The following is a 19,257-nucleotide window of genomic DNA, read 5'->3' on the forward strand; positions in this document are numbered from 1 at the left end:
ACAGGTGAGACCGACAGAAATAATTGGGACATAAAGATGATGCATTTTTCTGCCTTACCGTTGCGAGGTGTTCGTTTTCGCCGATCACGGAAGGCTGCTCCGGACTGTAGAGCTTCCATTAGGCTATCCATCACACCAGTTTCATCTCCCTCTGAAAGAGAACACGTAAAAGGAAAACTGTTTACTGGACGAAACTTTCATTATCACAACAGGCTGAAGAACATAATAATACGTGCCTATGGATCTGCACATGTATGCACTGACACCTGCACACGTACTTGTACATGACCATGACCACTTCAAGGTCAGATTCACAGCATTCTGATGTCAGGCAATGAACACTCTAACCAAAGGTGCGTGAACAATGACCTTACAAGACGAGTGAGATATAAACAAGCGTTTTATAGAGTGCACGAGTGAGACAGAGGCCTGTCATTCACACAGACCTGTCGTTTTTTTGTTTTTTTTTCGGTAAACAGTTGGGGAGGAGGAAAAATACACTTAGAGCTTAGCAACTAATACAGGCAGAGGAGTCTCAGGATGAAAGCATCCACTGATGGTCATTGACAGATATTCTTTCTGTGCCTAACGCAGGGGAGCTAAGTGCTCTTTACAAAGATTTAGTGTGGAGCCGCTCAATACCCGGGCGCTCTATCATTGTTCAGTCAATGACACCGGGACCGGCCTTCGAAAAACATTCCCCCAGCCCACCGTTCCAGCTGTCGTGCGAATTCATGAAACTAGAGAACTGGAGGCGGTCAGCATGGCTGAGGAGACAGGTAGGAGATACTTTCAGTGCTACGAGGCCAACAATGTGACAACTTGTGCCCACACTGCGCACATGCAGCACAGCGCTCAATGGAAACAGGGTTAAAAAATAAGCTTAGGTTCTATATCTGGGTCATCTATCTTTACGCCCCGATACTAATGAGTCAGAGGGGCACCCTTTTTATCATTCTGGTCCAGAACAGACATTATTTTAAACTAGGATCATTAGGGTGACTTATTGTGGAGCTGGAGACTTGGCCATCAATTCTTTTGCATACATGAGTGAACTAGCTCTTCCCCAATGTTTACCATCAGGACCCGGGCGTCTTGTTTCCCTACAGCTATAGCTGAAGGGGAACATTCAAGAATAAGTGGAGACAACCACTACTTTCAGCACACAGCATTTTTGCATACACTGGGGTGATCAATCTTTTGTTACCGGCGCGTGCTCAAAGAGACACGACATTCAGGCAAATTGAATTTATGAACAAAACACGTTGACACTGAATGCTACACGATTAATTTAAGGGAAATGGCACATATTTTTGCCATTTCCCAAAGAAAAAAAAGTCAGGGCTGCGCATGTTTTCCCCTTCTCTTCCAGCAACAAACCATCCAACCTGCAATCATTCACGCGAGTGAAAGAAGACAGTACAACTAAGAATAGAAACATGTCTTATGCAAATTATAAAAAAAGCAACTCTTCACTCGTACTCACACTAATTTTGCTCTCTATCTCATTCCTCCTCTTTCTTCCTCAAGTCCTTCCCAAGGGCTACTTTGAAATCAAAGTATCTGTTCCGGCTGTGTGCTGTGCTTAAAAGCAATTCCGATTAAATCAAGCTTAATTAGACCAGCTTTATCAGAACAAAACCAAAGCCGAGCCAAGTAGTGCTTATCTCAAATTGCAGCACCACACCTCAGATAGTGAGCTCACTGGTTTGAAAGGGGGGAGCATGGGTTTTGTCTGCCGTGGACCTAAAGAACAATATGGTGAACAACTTGCAGCCACTTTAAGTGTATCAACTCCCTGAATCTTCAGCTACTCCTCTTCTTATGTAGGCTAGCAAGGACACGTTGTGAGTCTGACAGAAGGTAGAAAGTGTTAAGTGGCAGGTAAACATTTATCTACAACCACCTTGGCACAAGAAACTTTTTGACAGCTCCTTCTTCACTGCCTTCTTCGTGGAGACCCAGACATCACAGGGGGCACCTGACACTTTGATCAATTTGTCCTACTTCTAGCTTAACTGTAGCACAATTCATCATTTGTAATGGCGAGGACTTGGGAGCCCTGGTAGACTGGGGTTCAGCGGGACGACTGCAGACACAAAGAACCAAAATGACTAAAATGGGAAACATACTCCCCCGTCACCCCGCAGTGCTCAATTAGCTGTGTCCTATTGGACTGAAGCTTAAACTCGAGCAGGCCTTAGTAAGAAATTGGCACAAATGAGCCTTCAAACTATGAACCCATTAACATACATATGCATATGTGTGCATATATTTAACGAAGACAAGGTGAGGTCTGAGTAGAAAAAGAAATAAAATGGAATACTATTTGACTACACTTATTCCACTAATCCTCAGAGCAAACTTTCTTCATCACTTATTGCAACATTGCCCACTTTAGCAGACATTTCTACCTTGTTCTCGCAATTCACTCTTGTCTTATTTTGAGCTGTTAAACCTAGGGCAAATATTCATCCGCTTCTCATTAGCAGCAGTGGTAGATTGCTTGCTGGGGAATTACAGAAAAGCTAACCTTTTATGCCCAAAGATCTTTCTCTAGAGGAAAGATCCCCTCTGCTCACAGGAAATTGCTTTCTAAATGGGTTAAGATGGGCTAAGACCCAAGACATTGACAAACCCTCCCAGTGATGAAACACCTTCGTGGGTACCTCAACAGACAGCCCCGGGGTCCTTTAATGATCTTATTAAAGCTTGGGGAAGTGTGGAACATGGTTGCGGCTTTTGCACTTTTTGGTACTTTCTTAAACAGTTAAACCTTTAAGAGCAGATATAAAGCCCTGTGAAACTCTACCTCCCAGAGAGAGATGGTGTACCTGTTCCATATCTTTCCTTTTGATCCCTGCCTTCCTCCAGTCCCCCCTCCCCCCCCCCTCCTTTACCTGAATATCAGGTGGTATCCAGACCCAGAGGCTGTGCCAAATGTAACAGTGAGCCCAGGGAATTGGCTCACTCTGCAATATATTTACAAGTGGCGCTATCACATTTTCTAATTAGGAGGGATAACAAGAGCAATGTGCTCTCAGCAGGATTGGCATAAAAACTTCACACACCGGATTAGTTTTTCCCCAAGAAAAAAAGAAGTACCTACAGTAAAAGTGGAAGAAAGCAGCTGCAATGTGCTAGTCACCAATCCCAGGAGCTGAACACAAAGTCGAGTGTCAACAGTTGCGAGGGGAGGAAAGGGAGGGCGAGGAAAAGAATAAGCACAGATATTGTAAGTGTCACTATTGGTTGAAGGAAGATGTAAAGGGAAGAATGAGGGAGGAGGCAGAGTACAGGGAGAGAGACAGAGCAGAGGAGGCAGCTAGGGAGAAAAGTGAAGAGGGTTTTGGTGCGTGCGCTCGCTGGTGCGTGTGGTGGAGTGGGTTATTGAGAGGGAGTAGTGGAGCGAGGCAACACACAAGGTCGTAAAACACCTTCCTGGCTACTTGACGGCCTGAGCCCTGTGACATTTAATTATTTCTAAAACATACACTGCGGTATGCAAGCAGACCGAGGCACACAGACCCTCACCTTCACTTAAAAAACCTGCCTACACATCTATGGTCATAAAAATGCATGTTGTACATTTGTAAGGCCTAATCCCATTTTTCAAATTTTTAACCCTACCCCTTTTTTTCAAGTGCTGCTTTGAGCCGAGGAACAGAGTAATAAGCGCAATTGTTGAAATCTTCCCTCATGGAATGGGACGACCCTTTAACCTTTAACCCTTTAACCCTTTAACCCTTTGAAACCTAAACGGACATCAGTTTTCTTGTGCTGCTTTCAGAAGCCCTCACAAACTATTTGAATATTTGAAACCTGAGCAAACTGGAAAACATGGAGGGACAAGGCAATGACCAACTTGACAAGAATGTCCCACAGATTTAAAAAAAAAAAAATAAAGGTGACAAACTAATTACAAAATAATTTTAATTTTTTTTTTTTTTAAAAGAAAGTATCCCCAAAAATAGGGAAAAAAGGCCAGAAAATGAAATTTATAATTATAATTTTACATTTTAAAAATGTGTTACAGAAAAAAAATAACAAAATATAAAAGATAAACAAGAATCCTAATTATTCCAATTGAGTTGCTTGCTTGGCATATACACAGGAAAAGTTAAGTTTCTAGTTTTTCAGTGTGCGGTAGTGTTTCTCCTGCTGGCCCTGCCGAGTGCTTGAGCTCATATACTTCAGGCTGTCTTGAAGTCACAGATTTGTAAATCATTTTTTGCCTCAAAGAAACTTTTAACAATTTAAACTTAAATAGAATATGTATAACAGAAAGAGTCATAATTGGATGCAGTTCAAGCTGTCACCATTTTTACAGCCGTTTCTTTTACAATGGTCGCCTTTGGGAAAATGCATTTTGGAGCACAGGATATTTTAGTGCAATACCAACAGCGGCAAAATTGAAAGCAAAGCTGAGCGGCATTCCTGGGGACGTGGCCTGCACTGATTTTAGATGAGTGGTATAAAGTGCAACAACTTTGCTGCTGGTTTTAAGTTAAAGTTTGGGCGTCATGACATCAAAGGTGGGTTATGCAACATGAAAATATGTCTAAATTTAGGACAAAGCAAATTGGTAAAGGTTAAGTCTTAGGGGCAAGAGGTGTATTGAGATCAAGCCCAACACTAGTGGCTGCACTTAACTTATCTAAATTCATGGTGTAAATTTGTGAGCCTACAAATGAGTGTAAGTTGACGAACAAAGACAGTGAGGGGTGAATAGACAGTCAGAGGGAGGCAGGCAGAGAGTGTACTCCAACTAATGTCAGCAGGGTGACCTATACTCATGGCTGCTCGTGGCAAGATCACTTAGAGGAGACACAGGAGTCTCGCCAAGTCTCTCAGAAAAAACAATGCATCATTGAAGCCTCCATGCAATCTGTTAAACCTCAGTCAAGGACCAATTAGGAATCAAACAAATAAGCTTAAATTATGCAAAACCTGACATCTCATTTGTTTATTTCTCCCAATTAAAACCAGTCATCTACAACAATCGAAATATGCACGTAAGTAAAAGAACAGCTGTCGCCAGGAAAACGTGACAAAGCCTTTCACTCAATCATCCCAGCAGAAAACGTTGTATGTATTTGAATGAAATGCTGGGCTTAAAAAAAAAAAAAACAAAAACAAAAAATAAAAACCACCAAAGGCATGACATTCCTATAATTATGCAGCAGTGTCAACAAAGCCTGTTCATAAATTCAATTTGCTATCTGTCATCTCCTGCATGTTGTGCTGGGAAGGAAAAAAAAACACAGAGGATCGATTGAGAACTCAATTTCTGATGGCTCACATACAGCCTTCATGATTCATGCGGGAAAAGAGACAAATAATTTGCAGAATTCGAAAAAGCTTCTGTCTGGTATGTGCTGGTTTTGATATAAGGGCAAATCATGGCATCCTATATACCATGAGTGACACTGGTAGCAACAGTGGAATATTAATTGAAAATATTAATAACGATGTAAGCATACAAAATAACGGCATTTGTCGTATTTTACTCACTCAGTGCTTTATATCAGCTGTATTATTATAAGCACAGTACTCCTCTCCCTGACCAAATTAAAGTGTTTGACATGAGGAACATCGGGCAAAGGAGAGATGTCTATTATCCACTACTATCCACTAGCCAATCCCTGAGTCTAATTTGCACTGTAATGAGATCTAATGAGTGCTTACAGGCCTTGTGCTTGATGCATTGAAACCACGGTGAGAGAGGAGCACAGTGAGAGTTTAACCTCGCCCCAGTCGCCCTCCACCACTCCGTTAGACAAGATGAGAAAGAGAAGGAAGAATCAAGAGGAGAGGAACAAGTCGTTCCTAGTTTTTTTGTGCTCGCTGCGGATTGCTTTTGAACACATTTGAGCCCATCTGTTCCCCCACAGAGAGTCACCTGTGCAATTAACCTGGACCATTAGCCGTGAAACAAAGGCCTCAGTGGAGGGAGGGGGGCGCTGCTTTATGGCCAGGTGGAGAGGCAACAACCACACTTTCTTTTAATCTCGCCTCCCTCTCTCTGCTCACACTTGTATGCACCTGGTTTTGTGTTCACATCTGAATTCAGGCTCAGCCACCAAGACACACAACCACCTGCATTACTCAATACCCCCCTCCTCCTACCGCTCTGCTGTCTACTCTCTTAGTGTCTGGCTTTGTGTGGAGTCGCCGCCCCCCCCGCCCTTCCTACCTGCAGTCCCAGCAGCTCCTAAGACCCGGGCAGACAGAGACCATTACTGCCACAGAGAGCACAGAGAACGCAAGGGCCCGAAGGACAGCAGTCATGCACCTGTTAGATGTCTTTCATTTGTTTTTCACTTTCTCCCCTTTCTTTCCATCTCCCTGCAGTCCAACCACCCAACTCTGACAAAAGCTTTGACACAATGACCCGAGAAACTTTTCAGACAGGTCGTGGTCTTTAATTTGTAGGTGTGTGTGTGTGCATGTTTACTAGTCTATTCCAGTGAAAAGGAGAGGAGGAAAAAGGGGAACAGAAGGGTAAGATCGCTAATAAAAAAGACAGATTTGCCGGCTGATTCATCTGGATTGTTTTACTGTAACAACTTGATGAGCAAACCCACTCATGTCCTCCCTAACTCAATAAGGGATGCTCCCACAACCCTCCATTCCAGGGGGAATGGCAGCCTAGCCTCTACTTTCCTCTTGTGATGAGCCCCTGTGTGGCGCCAGGGTCAAGGGGGGAGGAGAGGAAAGGAAAAATGTAGAGAGAGGGTAGAATATCTGGAAGACAGAAGAGGCGGGTGTGAGGCGAGAGGTGTTTTGTGTTTGACATGCATGAAGTAGAGACAAGTGCTGGAGCTAGGCCGGCCCGGTCACCGCAGGCCTGATCCCGCACCCTGAGCGAAACAGAGATGTCCTGACTGTGAGAGACTGGGGGAAACGTGGAGAGAAGCTGGATAACGACAAGGGAGAGATGAAAGTGGATTAGCCGCCGTGGCGATTTGCATTCTGTGGTGGAACGAAAGCCCCTGCGATGCCCCGAATAGCTGGATGCATGAATAAGTAAACAAACAAAAACAAAAATAAACCCTCCATCTGGATGGATGCTGCCAGGCCCCAAGTGAGAAACAGTAGGGAGGGGAGGTTGGGAGATGGGAAGAGGGGGGTGAGAGAGAGAGATGCTCGCAACATAGCAGTCACCACACTGCGCTTCCTCTGCTATAATTTACTTCTACTGCCTGCGGGCCCCCCCCAGTTACCATATTGCTATCACCATCTATCCAGTGCTTCTGGCTAGTTTGCCCAGTAACACCACCAACACACAAGGGAGAGCTCCAACCCAGCACTGACAGATGTTAAGTTGACACACTTTCTTTAAGCCACATGGGGTCAACAAGTCAGGGTGCCAGCTTGGCCGCAAGAGCCGTTCTACACAGCAGAGTAGACCACGTATGCGGCTTTTCCTGAAGCTAGGTTCTGCTAAATTTAGCAGCAATATGGTCGACCAAGAACCATATGCATTACAACACTGACGTCATTGCAGGGGGTAAACGCTGATGGTGTCTGGTCTCACTGTAAACTGATCAAAATGTCACTACACTGTCAAATCTGACAAACTGATTTTACTTTAAAAATCTGAGAAACCAATTGCCTAAAAAAAATGTAAGTAAATATAACATATTTTCTTAATTTCTGTTTACTTTATATTTAATTATTAAGTTTGCTTAAAGTTAAGTTATTATTACCTTATTTTGTTAAGTTGTTGTAACCTAAAAATGACAAACGGAACTGAATCACTCTTTCGAAGTTTAAAAACGTCAGTATACCAGGATTACTGTGCTGTATATCTGTACTGCAAACTACTCAACCAGAATTGCATTTTCTTGACAGGTCAACAAAACAGAACTCACAGATCTCCTAAATTCATCACTGGCAAAATCCTCTTTTTGATCATCATTTTAAGTCAGACTAACTTAGTTTACTGAAGATGCTGACACATAAAAAGAACAAGATAATCATTCTTCATTTTTAAGTTCCCAAAATTTAGTAAGTACAGCTACATTTTGAGTAAACTTAACAATTAGATATAAAGTAAACATAAATTAAGACTAATAGTTACATTTCCTTTCCTTTTGCAAGGCAATCGTTTTTTAAGATTATTTGAAATAAGATTAACTTGTAAGATTTTACAGGGTATGCTTAACTTTCTGTAGTTCTGTAGCACCTGTGCAAAGTATGTCACTTTAGTTTGGAGTTTAGTTTAAGTCATGTTTTTTTTTCTTCTTTTTTTTTTAAATCTAACATATTCCAGTGTCAGTGTTTTCTGATCTGCTCTTTGCCATGCTATCAGAGCCGTTGTGATGTGACAATAAAAAGCCCTTAAAGTGCAGTTTCTTTTTTGGTGTTTATAGTATCTTTCAAACCCTTCTCTCGGCATACAATCTGTTTTTGTTTGAAGAAAAATCAGACAATCCCAGTGAAAATTGGTGTAGTCTGTGTTTAGGATTTTACTTGTATTCTAGTTTCCTCAGGTTGGATTCTTAGAAGCGGAGTGTCTCTTAAAATACTACCACTGGGAAGACTTTTCAGATGCGACATTGGGGTTTAAATGCAATCTGAACACTTTCTACCTCTAATTCGTATTGAAGTATTTGTACATGCTAAGCACTAATAGTCATCTGTTACGAACAGGAAGTGCAGCCTACGGAGGGATCCATACCTCTGCATTCAATGCTGTACCTACAGCGTAGGCTCTGGACGCATACCCTAGCCACGGGCTACAATCAATGTACTAAATATCACGGGGCAATCGGGGGCCCCCCTATGTAATGCTTCAGTGATAATGCTTAAGTCTTACACAAATTCAATACGCAATATACAAGACTATGACCACTGCATACACACGCTTTGAACACACATCACCCAGGCCGGTATCTACACAACAACAACAACAACTACACAATCCAGCATAACTATGCTCTGCTGCTGCAACAAATCCTTGCGCGCGCGCACGCACGCACACGCGAACACACACACACACACGGACCCGACATACGCAAAGGAGTGTGTATCTGTACAAATCTTCACCTCATGCACAGCAGATGCTAACTCGCTTGTGCTCGGAGCTGCCGCCGCAGGTCAGTGTCGGTCTCCGGCTTCCTGAGCGGAGCCCTCATCCTCCACCTGACCGGGGTCTGGGGTCTGGGGTGTGGCTGGGCAGGAGGTGGAGGAGCGGCGTCTCTGCTCCCCTTTCGTTTTTATTTCGATTCAACTTTTTAGTAGTGATTTCAAAGTTATCAAGCAATGAACTTTGCTTTCTCTTTGACGTATTTCCGTGACTCGTAGCGTAGCTAGGCCTAACTGAGTCCACAATTTTTAACCCAGTGTAACCCACAGATGTGTAACCCACAGATGTGTTATCGTGGAGCAGCGTTGAGGCGGAAGAAAGAGCACTGCTTCCTGGCTGTAGCGGGGTCACGTTAGGTCATAGTTCGTGGACCTTTTGAAACAGCGCCACCCACGGAGGGAGGCTTTCCTACAGGCAATATTTTTGCGTATTCTTGTTTGCGAATAAATATTTTTGCTATTTAATAATGAATACAAACACAGTGTGCTTTCAATTGGCATTTTTAGTGACAATAGCAAGTGATTTTTTTCAAGATTTTCCAAGAGATCAAGCGGTCTCAGACGTCTGTGTTTCACGCCCAGCCTACAATATAACCTGAGATGCACTTTCCCAAAAATGTAATTGCATCACATTACAGTCACAGTGTTGCGGATGCTGTTATTCTTTGTAAACTGAAAATCACTTTCCTCAATGAAAATTATTTACTTTAATTTCACCAATAGGTTAAAATACACTGTAAAGACAATAAAGCCCCCACAAAAAAGCATTTGGGCTCTTGTGTGTGATTTATCCTGCCTTCATATAGACAAAGAAAAGGTCAGCTGGCTGCTAGATTTATTATTTCATAAGGAAACGTAAGGTTACAGCTTAATAACGTTAGAATGTTTAGTATAAAACGGTTATTCTGTCAGTGACCCACCTGCATTATAATGGAGCAAAATTTTGTCATATTACCTTTATTAAATGTTGCTGTTGTTCCTGGCTTCAGAGGAAAACTCCAACAGCTGCAGGCTAAATTATGCAATGTAAATTATCAAAGGCTTATGCTAATACTGTTAGCATGTTGTATTTGCAGGGAAAAAGTGTCTAGTAAAAGTGTTTTGTCTTGAAACCTTGTTTCCTATACTGGAGCAGAATTGTTAACATGCTGTTGCTGTTCCCTGCATTATACATATGTGTGTAAGAAAATTCTCCTAGTTGCTAGGCTTATTTTTTACCATTTATAAAGTCATAGCTTTATGCTCATAATGTTAGCATGTTGTATTTGTGGGTAAACATGTCTAGTAATAGAGAATTGTTTTGCATCTGAATGTTAAGTCGAATTTTACACTTTTGATTACTATGTGTTTATAAGGTGCACTCATTGAACCAATCAGTTGACTTCACAGAAACCCAACACACTGAAACCACACCGCCAACTAGCATTTTGGCGATGTAATTGCAGAGCTGCAGAAACACCAAGTATGAACACTCAAAACTGAGTAGAATACGGCACACACTGTGTGGAGCCTAACAACAACTACAAATCTGCCTTTAATCATCAAGGTAAGCAATGGACTTCTTGTGACTCTTCTGGGACAATTTCAATGCTTTTTCGTAAACAGATTAGTTTTAAATAATGCCTGGGAGGTATTGCCAAAGAGGACATATACATGTTGAGCTGTTCAGACAAGGAGGTGCAGGTAATAGCCGTTTCTATTGGAGTTTGGGTTAATCTCAAATCTTTTAATACCTTTTACTGTGCTGCTGTATGAACAAGCGCAGCCCTAACCTATTGGTGTCATAGAACATCACAGGCATCGCACATATGTATAATGCAGGGAATCGTAACCATACACATTCAGCATATGTGAGTGTTCATATCAGGGTCACTTAAACGAATCAGGTTATCAAAATAAAAGAGATGCTAAAAAGGATTTGGCATGGAGAAGTATGTTTAGATGCTATAAACGTTTTGGGTTTCATCCATCCAGGTCAGTGTAGATTTTACACGAGTGGCACATTTGGATAGCGGACACAGAGTTTTGGAATCCAGATCAAGATTACATCTGAACCAAACCACACATGGGCTGTTTGCACCACTGAAAGGCGGGGCTGTCTGGGGAAGCTAAATGGATTTGACAATGGGATTTGATGGTCTTTGTAGTGAGGGTAATTAGGTTTGATTGACTGTAAAGTGACTGGTGAGGTCCAGATCTGGGAGGGGAAATGATCAGACACTTGAACCACCCACAAATTAATGAGATTCAACTGTGCCTGAGCTGATTTCACCAAGGAGAGGGAGAACATTTACGAAAGCAATGGGATGACAGAAAAGAACATGGCGGGATGGGTATAGTGTGTGTGTGTGCGCGCGGGGGGGGGGGGGGGCACACACACACACACAGAAAGAGAGACTTGCAGACTCAGAGGGAATAAGAAAGAGAAAGCAGAAAAGACATTATCTGATGCATGTCTCACTTCCTTGATTGTGACCTTAACTAAATTAAGTTAAAGATAAAAGTGATTAAAAGCTGCAAGGTGCAATCCAATTAGTGTTCTTTGTCTTTCTCTTGTTACAAAAGAGGGTGTCACAAAATTAAATGATAAACAATACAATACATATTCAGCTTGACAATTTACTGCATGAGGCAGACAGACGAAAATGTGGGAGAGAGTATTCCCTGGTGTTGCTGTTAATTGCTAATGAACTATGGTATTTATCATAGAATATTAAAAGGCTTCCTGTGAAGCCCGGCTTGCTTTCCTCATGCTGACATTTATTTATGGAAATGCTTTGGAAATGTTATAATCTGGGAGGATGAGTGTTTTATTGTATTACCTTCACTTACAGAACGTCATTTTTTCAGTCGATCAGATGCATTTAATCCTTGCATGTCATTTGCTTATGAATAATTCTCGTTTTTCTGCAGGTTTCTATTCATGCTGCCTGCTCTTGTGGGCCTTAGTTGAGATGCAGTCAGCCAGAGTCTATGCGCCATCGTCGCCTTGAGGCAGATTCTGATTTCGACGGCAGATATAGCACAATCTAATATGCTGTTATTTATTAGAATGGGTGTATGACAGCAGATAATCCCGGTGCCCTTGTTCCTGTCTTTCAAGGTAATGATGGAATTCACCAATCTGTACTCCGGAGTTTCAGAGCATGCCTTGCACATCCTGCACCCCGGATCGACAGCTCAAATGCAGGGATGAAGAAAAAAGCAATTTGCTCAGAGTTTGGCATTCAACTGCTGCAACGTCTGTATGCAGATGCAAGGAAAGATTATTCATTTTTATAACTCATCAGAAACTACAAATATATAACCAGACATGGGAGCCATCAGTGGCATGACAAAGAAATGACACTTAAGGGGATAAAAAGGCAGCAAATTCAGAGGCAGTGTGCCATAAATCATCATTATATCCTGGAAAGGTCTGTCCTTGTTTGTTATATTCTGTAGCAAAACATGAAGGTCAGCTTTAGCCTCCTAATACTGGCTTCATTTCCAAGCTACGCTGAGGAATGGAGGAATCTCTCGAAGAAACATTTCTTTTTATCTACTTAGGTTTCTGACCTGCACGTCTCCATGAGGCTATCTTCCCTGGTGATATTGTTTGCCATGTCGGCTGTGCTGTTAGAGACACTATGCAAACTCAGAGAGCTAACCTGTCCTCCCCACCGATGCTTGTCAGCGCTCGTCTATGATTTCCTAGCTGGCATAGCTGCGATGCAGGTATGCACTGGCCTACCGGCAGCTGTCAGTGTCACACAAAGTCATCAATCCACATCTCTGCCACTGTCACTGCTGACAGGACTCCGCCAGCCACAACCAGTCAGACAGCTGCACGGAAATATGTCAGTTTAGTTTAGCATGCCACACTATTAGACACCTGAATTTGAAAAAAAAAAGTGCTTTAGTAAATAATAAATGAAAAAAAATAAAAGTCCACAACTTTGTCTTTCAGGAAAAATGCACCAACACGAGAAAACACTCCGATGAGGACATGTTGGCTTAATGTAATCAATTTAAGTGATCTCATAAACTCTTCGAACTGCTGAATCTGACTGTTGGCGATCTTGTGGGAACATCATTTTCATGATGGACTCCTTTCTGGACTGGAATTTATGGCATCTTGGGAACTATTTTTTTCAACCAAAATCACTTTTAATTTTGAAAATGATGTACCTGATTAGACTGCAGGAACTGAAATTGAGAAAGAAGGATAAATATTGGTTGCCTGTTATAAATTCTTAATCAGGAGATGGCTGAAAAAAAAGGAAAATGGACCCGCACTCATGTAGCGCTTTTCTAGTCATTTTGACCACTCAAGGCGCTTTCACACAACGAGTCACATTCACCCATTCACACACACGTTCTTACACTGGTGGCCAAAACTATCACGCAAGGTGCTACTCAGTTTTTATACATTCAAAAGGAAACACACACACACTAATGGAGCAGACATCAGGAGCAATTTGGGGTTCAGTATTTTGCCCAAGGATAATTTGACATGTTGGCTGAAGGGATTAAACCACCAACCTTCCCTGATCACCCGCTCTACTTCTGAGCCACAGCCTCAAATAAATTGACTTAGTGTATAATATTTATGCAATGGATATAATGACTTTGCCACCTTAAAATTATAAGGCTCTATTTAATCTCTGAAGGGGTTTTGAGATATTGACCTTTAAAGTTTTGCATTCAAAAAACCAACAATGTCTATTATAAAATCTTTCAAAACATTTCTTTCATGCCAAACCATTTTAAGGCCTGGAAAACAACCTTTCTTTACATTATTTTTTTTTAGGAAATTCTTGCATGGTATGCCTTTAATTTGTAAAGGATATGGATCTTAAAATGTGTACAATCTGTCCAGTGTTACATGGAAATATTCTGAAATCCATATTTACAACTCTGGTAACACTGATATGTACAAAATAAATTAAAAAACACTGAGGTCTAAAAAGAAGCCAAAGCCTACTCTAACTTATTTTTTTCTGGTATCAAAAAAATGGAATGCTTTTGTGAGTGGAGCCCACTTTTATTTATGTAAACATACACTAGTTCATCCTCAGAGTGTGAAAGGTTGACAAGGAGGATGCATAAATAGAAGCTGCAGGCCCATCATTGTCAACATGCCAACTGCTCTCTGCAGAGAATCATAGAGACACGGAGACCTCATTCTAGCAGGCCGTGCTGAACGGGGAAAAATGCCTTGACGACTATCACCAGCACTCAATAAAAAAGCTTTTGCAGAGAAAAGGCAGATGCAAAATAAATGTAAAATATATTAAAATTAAAAAGAAACACAATGTAAGGATTAAATTATGATGAATAATAAACCATACACTGCATGCAGGGACTTCAATCATTGCACATCTTGTTAAATATCTCTCGCTGTGTCCCTTTGAGAAGTTTTACATAATAAGACCAATGATTTCTCCTCATGGGCTCAGTCATTTTTTTAAACACTGTGATAAAGTATGAGGTATACAAAATTTCCAGCTGTTGTGTGAACAAAGGCAGCCATATTTAAGATGATAATAATGTGTGTTTCAATAGCTATATTAACACAAACACCTTGACAAAACCTATTTTTCTACGTTAATATTCCCACAGAGCGAGCCCATGTATGGCTCAGCATTCTGCTGGTGTCTGCAAGCTGTTCCAAGAATGGATTGAAGCGGCTGAGTGGGCTCTAATTCATACTGTAAAAAATGATCACTTTGCAGGTAAAACTTAATCATAAAAACAGCATCTGTGAAGCCTCTTAATGTGCTCTGAGGGCTTTGACAATACTGTCTAGGACCAGTTAAATAATTGTTTTCACATAGTTTGTTACAAAAGTTTGTTTTCCAATCAGACAATTCTATTTTGACAGCAAAGATTAGTTAAGAAGATGATTAAATCTCATAAATAAGTCCAGCTGGATTATATTCAATGTGAGCATTCAAGTAAGATAGCAGTTGGTGCACCCATAAAAAGGTGTTGTAAAACTCACAGGCTACAACCAATAGGCTCCTAAACTTGATATTCCTCAGGTTGGCACTAAAAATGTTTTTCAGAGGTTCATACTGTGAGGGGGACTGTTACACAAGCTACTACAACTATCCACATACTGAAAACCATACTCCTATAAAGTAGGTCTGAGAAAAGTTGACAAAAACCCTGTTAAACAGAAAGTTCCTCACTATTTCTCTGCGGTACCTGGGAGAAATGCCTGGACTAAATAAAATGTTCAAATAACTTTTTTTTTTTTGGTCCTGCTTTTTTGTTTATTCCTATGTGCCATATGCCAAGCTGCATTGTGCTCAAAGCGGCATGTGTGCTTTCCGGCTCTATTCAAAGCTCAGTGGATTTGACTGGGGTACACAGTTGACATGTGGGTGCAGACACTTGCCCCAGACGGGGGCACTGACCCCGGTGATGCCAGCCGAGTAGGTGGCCAGAGGGGCCTGCTAGTCCTCACAAATGCCTTAGAGAAACAAAGTCCAGATGCTCCACCATGCTCTGGCTCTTGACACACTCGGCATGCTGCTTACGACATTGTCTCATATGGCGCAATAAAAAAAAAAAAAACAAAAAAAAAACCCCAATCCTGTGATGATGAACCATCTTCCCCTATTTCAGACAGAAGCATTAGTTTGGGTTTATTCTGCAGTGTTTAATAGTTATTTCCAGTGAAGTAAAGCGATTTGGTAAATGTTGAACATCTGGTCAGTTCAAGAGAATATGGAAATCCACTTAGAGCAAATTAAAACAAATGGGGTGACCGGGTAATGATTTCATAAGCAATTTCCTACATTAGGATTTCTAATACTTCACAAGGAAAACACGTTTAGCTCTGCACTTGTCTCATCTATCAGTCATGCTTATTGAAGAAGTGCTCGTCAATGCACTTACAGAGGGGATAATCTCAAGTTTTATCAACTGGGAAATGGGAGAAAAATTATTTTTTTTTATGTGTTTCCTAAAAGCATTTGTCTGTCTCCCCTCCCCCACCCTGGTGCCATCCTGGCAAAAGCTAAATGAATTAAACTCTCATTAAATATGCATTTCATTGTTAATCATTTGCAAGCGAAGAGGATTAGGTCGCAATTTGTGAAATGACATAAAATCTATCCCTCCTCAAAAATAGCCTCTTGAAATTGCATTAAACACAATAGTATGATCCATCAAACAGTCCTTTAAGCAATAAAATGAGTATATCAGTAAATCCATTCAAGAGATATTGAAATGTACGTAATTTTCATAATACAATGGCCATATGTTTGCTCCATCTGCTCATGCTAATGGATTTGTAAACATAAAAATGTACTATATTCAGGCCAACAAATCCGTCTATCCATCGATCTGAGACCACACTTAATATCAAAATAATGAAAACAAGAAAATTTGTATAAAACTGGAGATCCATTTCACCTCATCAATTAGCCTTTCCACCTTTAAAATGCTAAATTAATGTGGGAAATGTTTGAACATTATTTATTAATGCTAAGTGGAATTAAAAAAGCCTCTTTGTGCTTAACTCCACCTTATTTTCATCAACCTTCACAGAAAACACGGCTGATACTCGGCGTGAAATATTGATGTGAAAAGGCTCCTTGAATAACTAACTCCTCCAAATATCTGAAAGCGCACACATAGAATTTAAGAAACAGAATGGGAGAGAAGAGCCAAGGCTCTCAAGCCAAGGCTGTCAACTGGAGAGGAGTGGAGGCAGAGAAAAGAAAGATGTGCAACAAGAAAACACTGAATATAATGCTGTGTGTGTTCCAACCAAACAATTTTAAGAGAAACTGAGAGAGAACACCAAGCTGCTGTGACCTCCAACCTGCTTCTGGCTCAAGTTCAGATTTCCATTCACAGGATCCATTTAAAGAGCTTCTCATTTTGATTGTCCTTTATCTCACTGCATTTCACAAAGAGACAAGTTCGTACACAGGAAGGAATTATCCAAAGTGAAAATAAAATGTGTAGGTAATGCAGGTAAGAACCGTGGCAGGGTAAAACGCACTCTGAGTTTAGCTCTTCCTGAATTCAAAAAGTGTGTATTTCATAACTGCCAAGGTCACAGTGATCGCGACAGTCCCACAAGCTAGGTGTTGATGTGGAGGACAATCCCGGCTATCTCCAAGGCTGCAGGCAACGCTGCCCATGTCATCCTCATGTTTTATTCATGCGAGTCATATTATGGCATTCAGAAACTGCGATCAAAATCTGCTCTGGCAGAAATATTTAATATCATACCTACTTCTCTACCCTTTCTCCATCTGGTTAGCCAGAATGAGAGAGAGGGGGAGACAGACTCCTTCAGCTCAGCCATGTTGGATTATTAAAACTGAAGCTTTCAAAGAGGTCACTGCTCAGGGAGAGAAAAAAAACTGTAGCATGCATCAATTATCTTGGAGAGTTTGTGGCATACTGAAGACTGTCTTGTCACATTTCCCAATGTGGCTGAGCTACAGAGAGGTCCTTGGCTGGCGCTGACATTTAGAAGCTGGTGAATTGTGGAAATCCCAGTCTGTTTGTCAAAAAAAAAAAAAAATGGACAAAAGACCACAGTGACTGCTTGCAAAGCCCCTTCAGGCTTTAAATTCCTTCTCAATGTCATTGGCATAACTAGACACAGGCATCCAGCTCTGTCGCTCTAATTTTTCATGTCTGAACAACTGCAACTTACACTGATCAATACGCAGTTTACTGGCATCGCTGCAGGACAACAGAGTAATTCCAATGAATCAAAACAATAAATATAGCCCGCTGCCCGCAAACAATCTCAGACTGGAGGAATGATCATTTTTTCTGGCGTGTTGCTTGCACATGAGCTGTGATAAATGGATAATAATGGCGTGATCGTGTTGTGAAGTGCATCTAGAGACGTTTTCAGCCTCTTTTATAAGTCAACCACAGCTTCCTGCCTGTACACGTGACCTACATATTGCGTGCCACTGCCACTTCTATGAGGGCTCGAATAAAGTCTTTGTAATAATGACAGTCCAAAAACTGAATTTCTGACTTACACCACTGCTACTTCCTGTGTTAAATGTTTTCAGATGCGTGTGAATATTACTGCGAAGAGAGGTTGTTTCTTTCTATGTGAGCAAATGTACCATGGGAAAAAACAAGCTAAAAGTAGCATAATCTGTCTGTTGTTTGGAAGCATTGTATTGGCTATGGGAGCAAGATTCCTTCACAGCTGAAAAAGATGACTCCCCCCACTCCCACACATTATCCTCTTCCCTCAGAGTTCAAATCCGTGTGAAGCACAATTCCATGAAACCCCCTTTTTCTACCCTCCTGTTCTCCTCGTCCTAACTCCCCATCTGCCTCCCCGTCTCTGTCTCTGTGGTGGCGCGGGGAGAAGTGGCATACCTTTGTTCATGTCAATCAGCTGCTTCTTCTTATTCTGGCGCTCCTGCTTCTCCCGCTCTGCTTTCTCCTTCGCCAGCTTGGCTCTCTTGATCTTCTCCTCCATCTCCCTCTTCTTGTGGTTCTCCTTCACTGCTTCCTGATGAGGCAAACACACACACAAACTCAGACACACAGACAGATATAATCAGAATCTGGCTTCTGCCACCACCACTCTTTTAGCACTACTGTATAGTGTTCAGAAGCGGCAGCATGCCATCAGCAAATTCTTATTCAGAGACAGGTTTGATAGTTGGAGATAAGCTCCTGGAATAAACAATATATCATGCTTTGTGTATGGGCTTTTTAATACAGGCATATTTGTCTGCAACACGTCTGCACTGCTTTACATATTTACAATAACGCACAGAGCTGATTTGTTGTCAATAATACATTGATACGACACAAAAAAAGGTGAGATGATCATCATGCATATGTTCGACGCCAGGACATTTCCCGTGACAATATGGGGGGGTGGGGGGCATTGCATTAGAAAAGTGCAGCAGCAGAGTGTCAGTCTCTGAGGATGGAGACAGAGATATCATCCTCCTCCTCCTTCGTGACCGGCTGAAATGTCAGGAAGGAGTCAGAGAAAGAGAGATAATCAACAGTACCGATTCAGCCTTTACAAATGTGTCAGTTTGTTCTTGCGCCAATGGAGAGTAAGATGCAACCGTGTGACCTTTGGAGACAACAAAATGCTCTCATCCCATGCCCGTGGCCGAGCCCCTGACAGGCCCCGTCATAGGTGTTAGTGCATGTGTGTCT

The 19,257-nt window shown here is 41.6% G+C and overlaps 1 protein-coding gene across 6 annotated transcripts in view; it reads right to left on the bottom strand.

Annotated features, from left to right (window-relative positions):
• diaph2 (diaphanous-related formin 2) overlaps positions 1-19,257 on the bottom strand; it is a 462,271-nt gene that overhangs the window by 56,753 nt on the left and 386,261 nt on the right. For all 6 annotated transcript variants that reach the window (XM_042493107.1, XM_042493105.1, XM_042493108.1 and 3 more), the window contains 2 exons: positions 18,454-18,589; positions 59-151 (listed from right to left, as the gene is read on the bottom strand). In XM_042493107.1, the coding sequence (XP_042349041.1) occupies positions 59-151; positions 18,454-18,589 (229 nt within the window). The remainder of the gene's footprint in view (positions 1-58; positions 152-18,453; positions 18,590-19,257) is intronic.

The sequence above is a fragment of the Plectropomus leopardus genome, chromosome 9, assembly GCF_008729295.1.
Source record: "Plectropomus leopardus isolate mb chromosome 9, YSFRI_Pleo_2.0, whole genome shotgun sequence".
NCBI lineage: Eukaryota > Metazoa > Chordata > Actinopteri > Perciformes > Serranidae > Plectropomus > Plectropomus leopardus.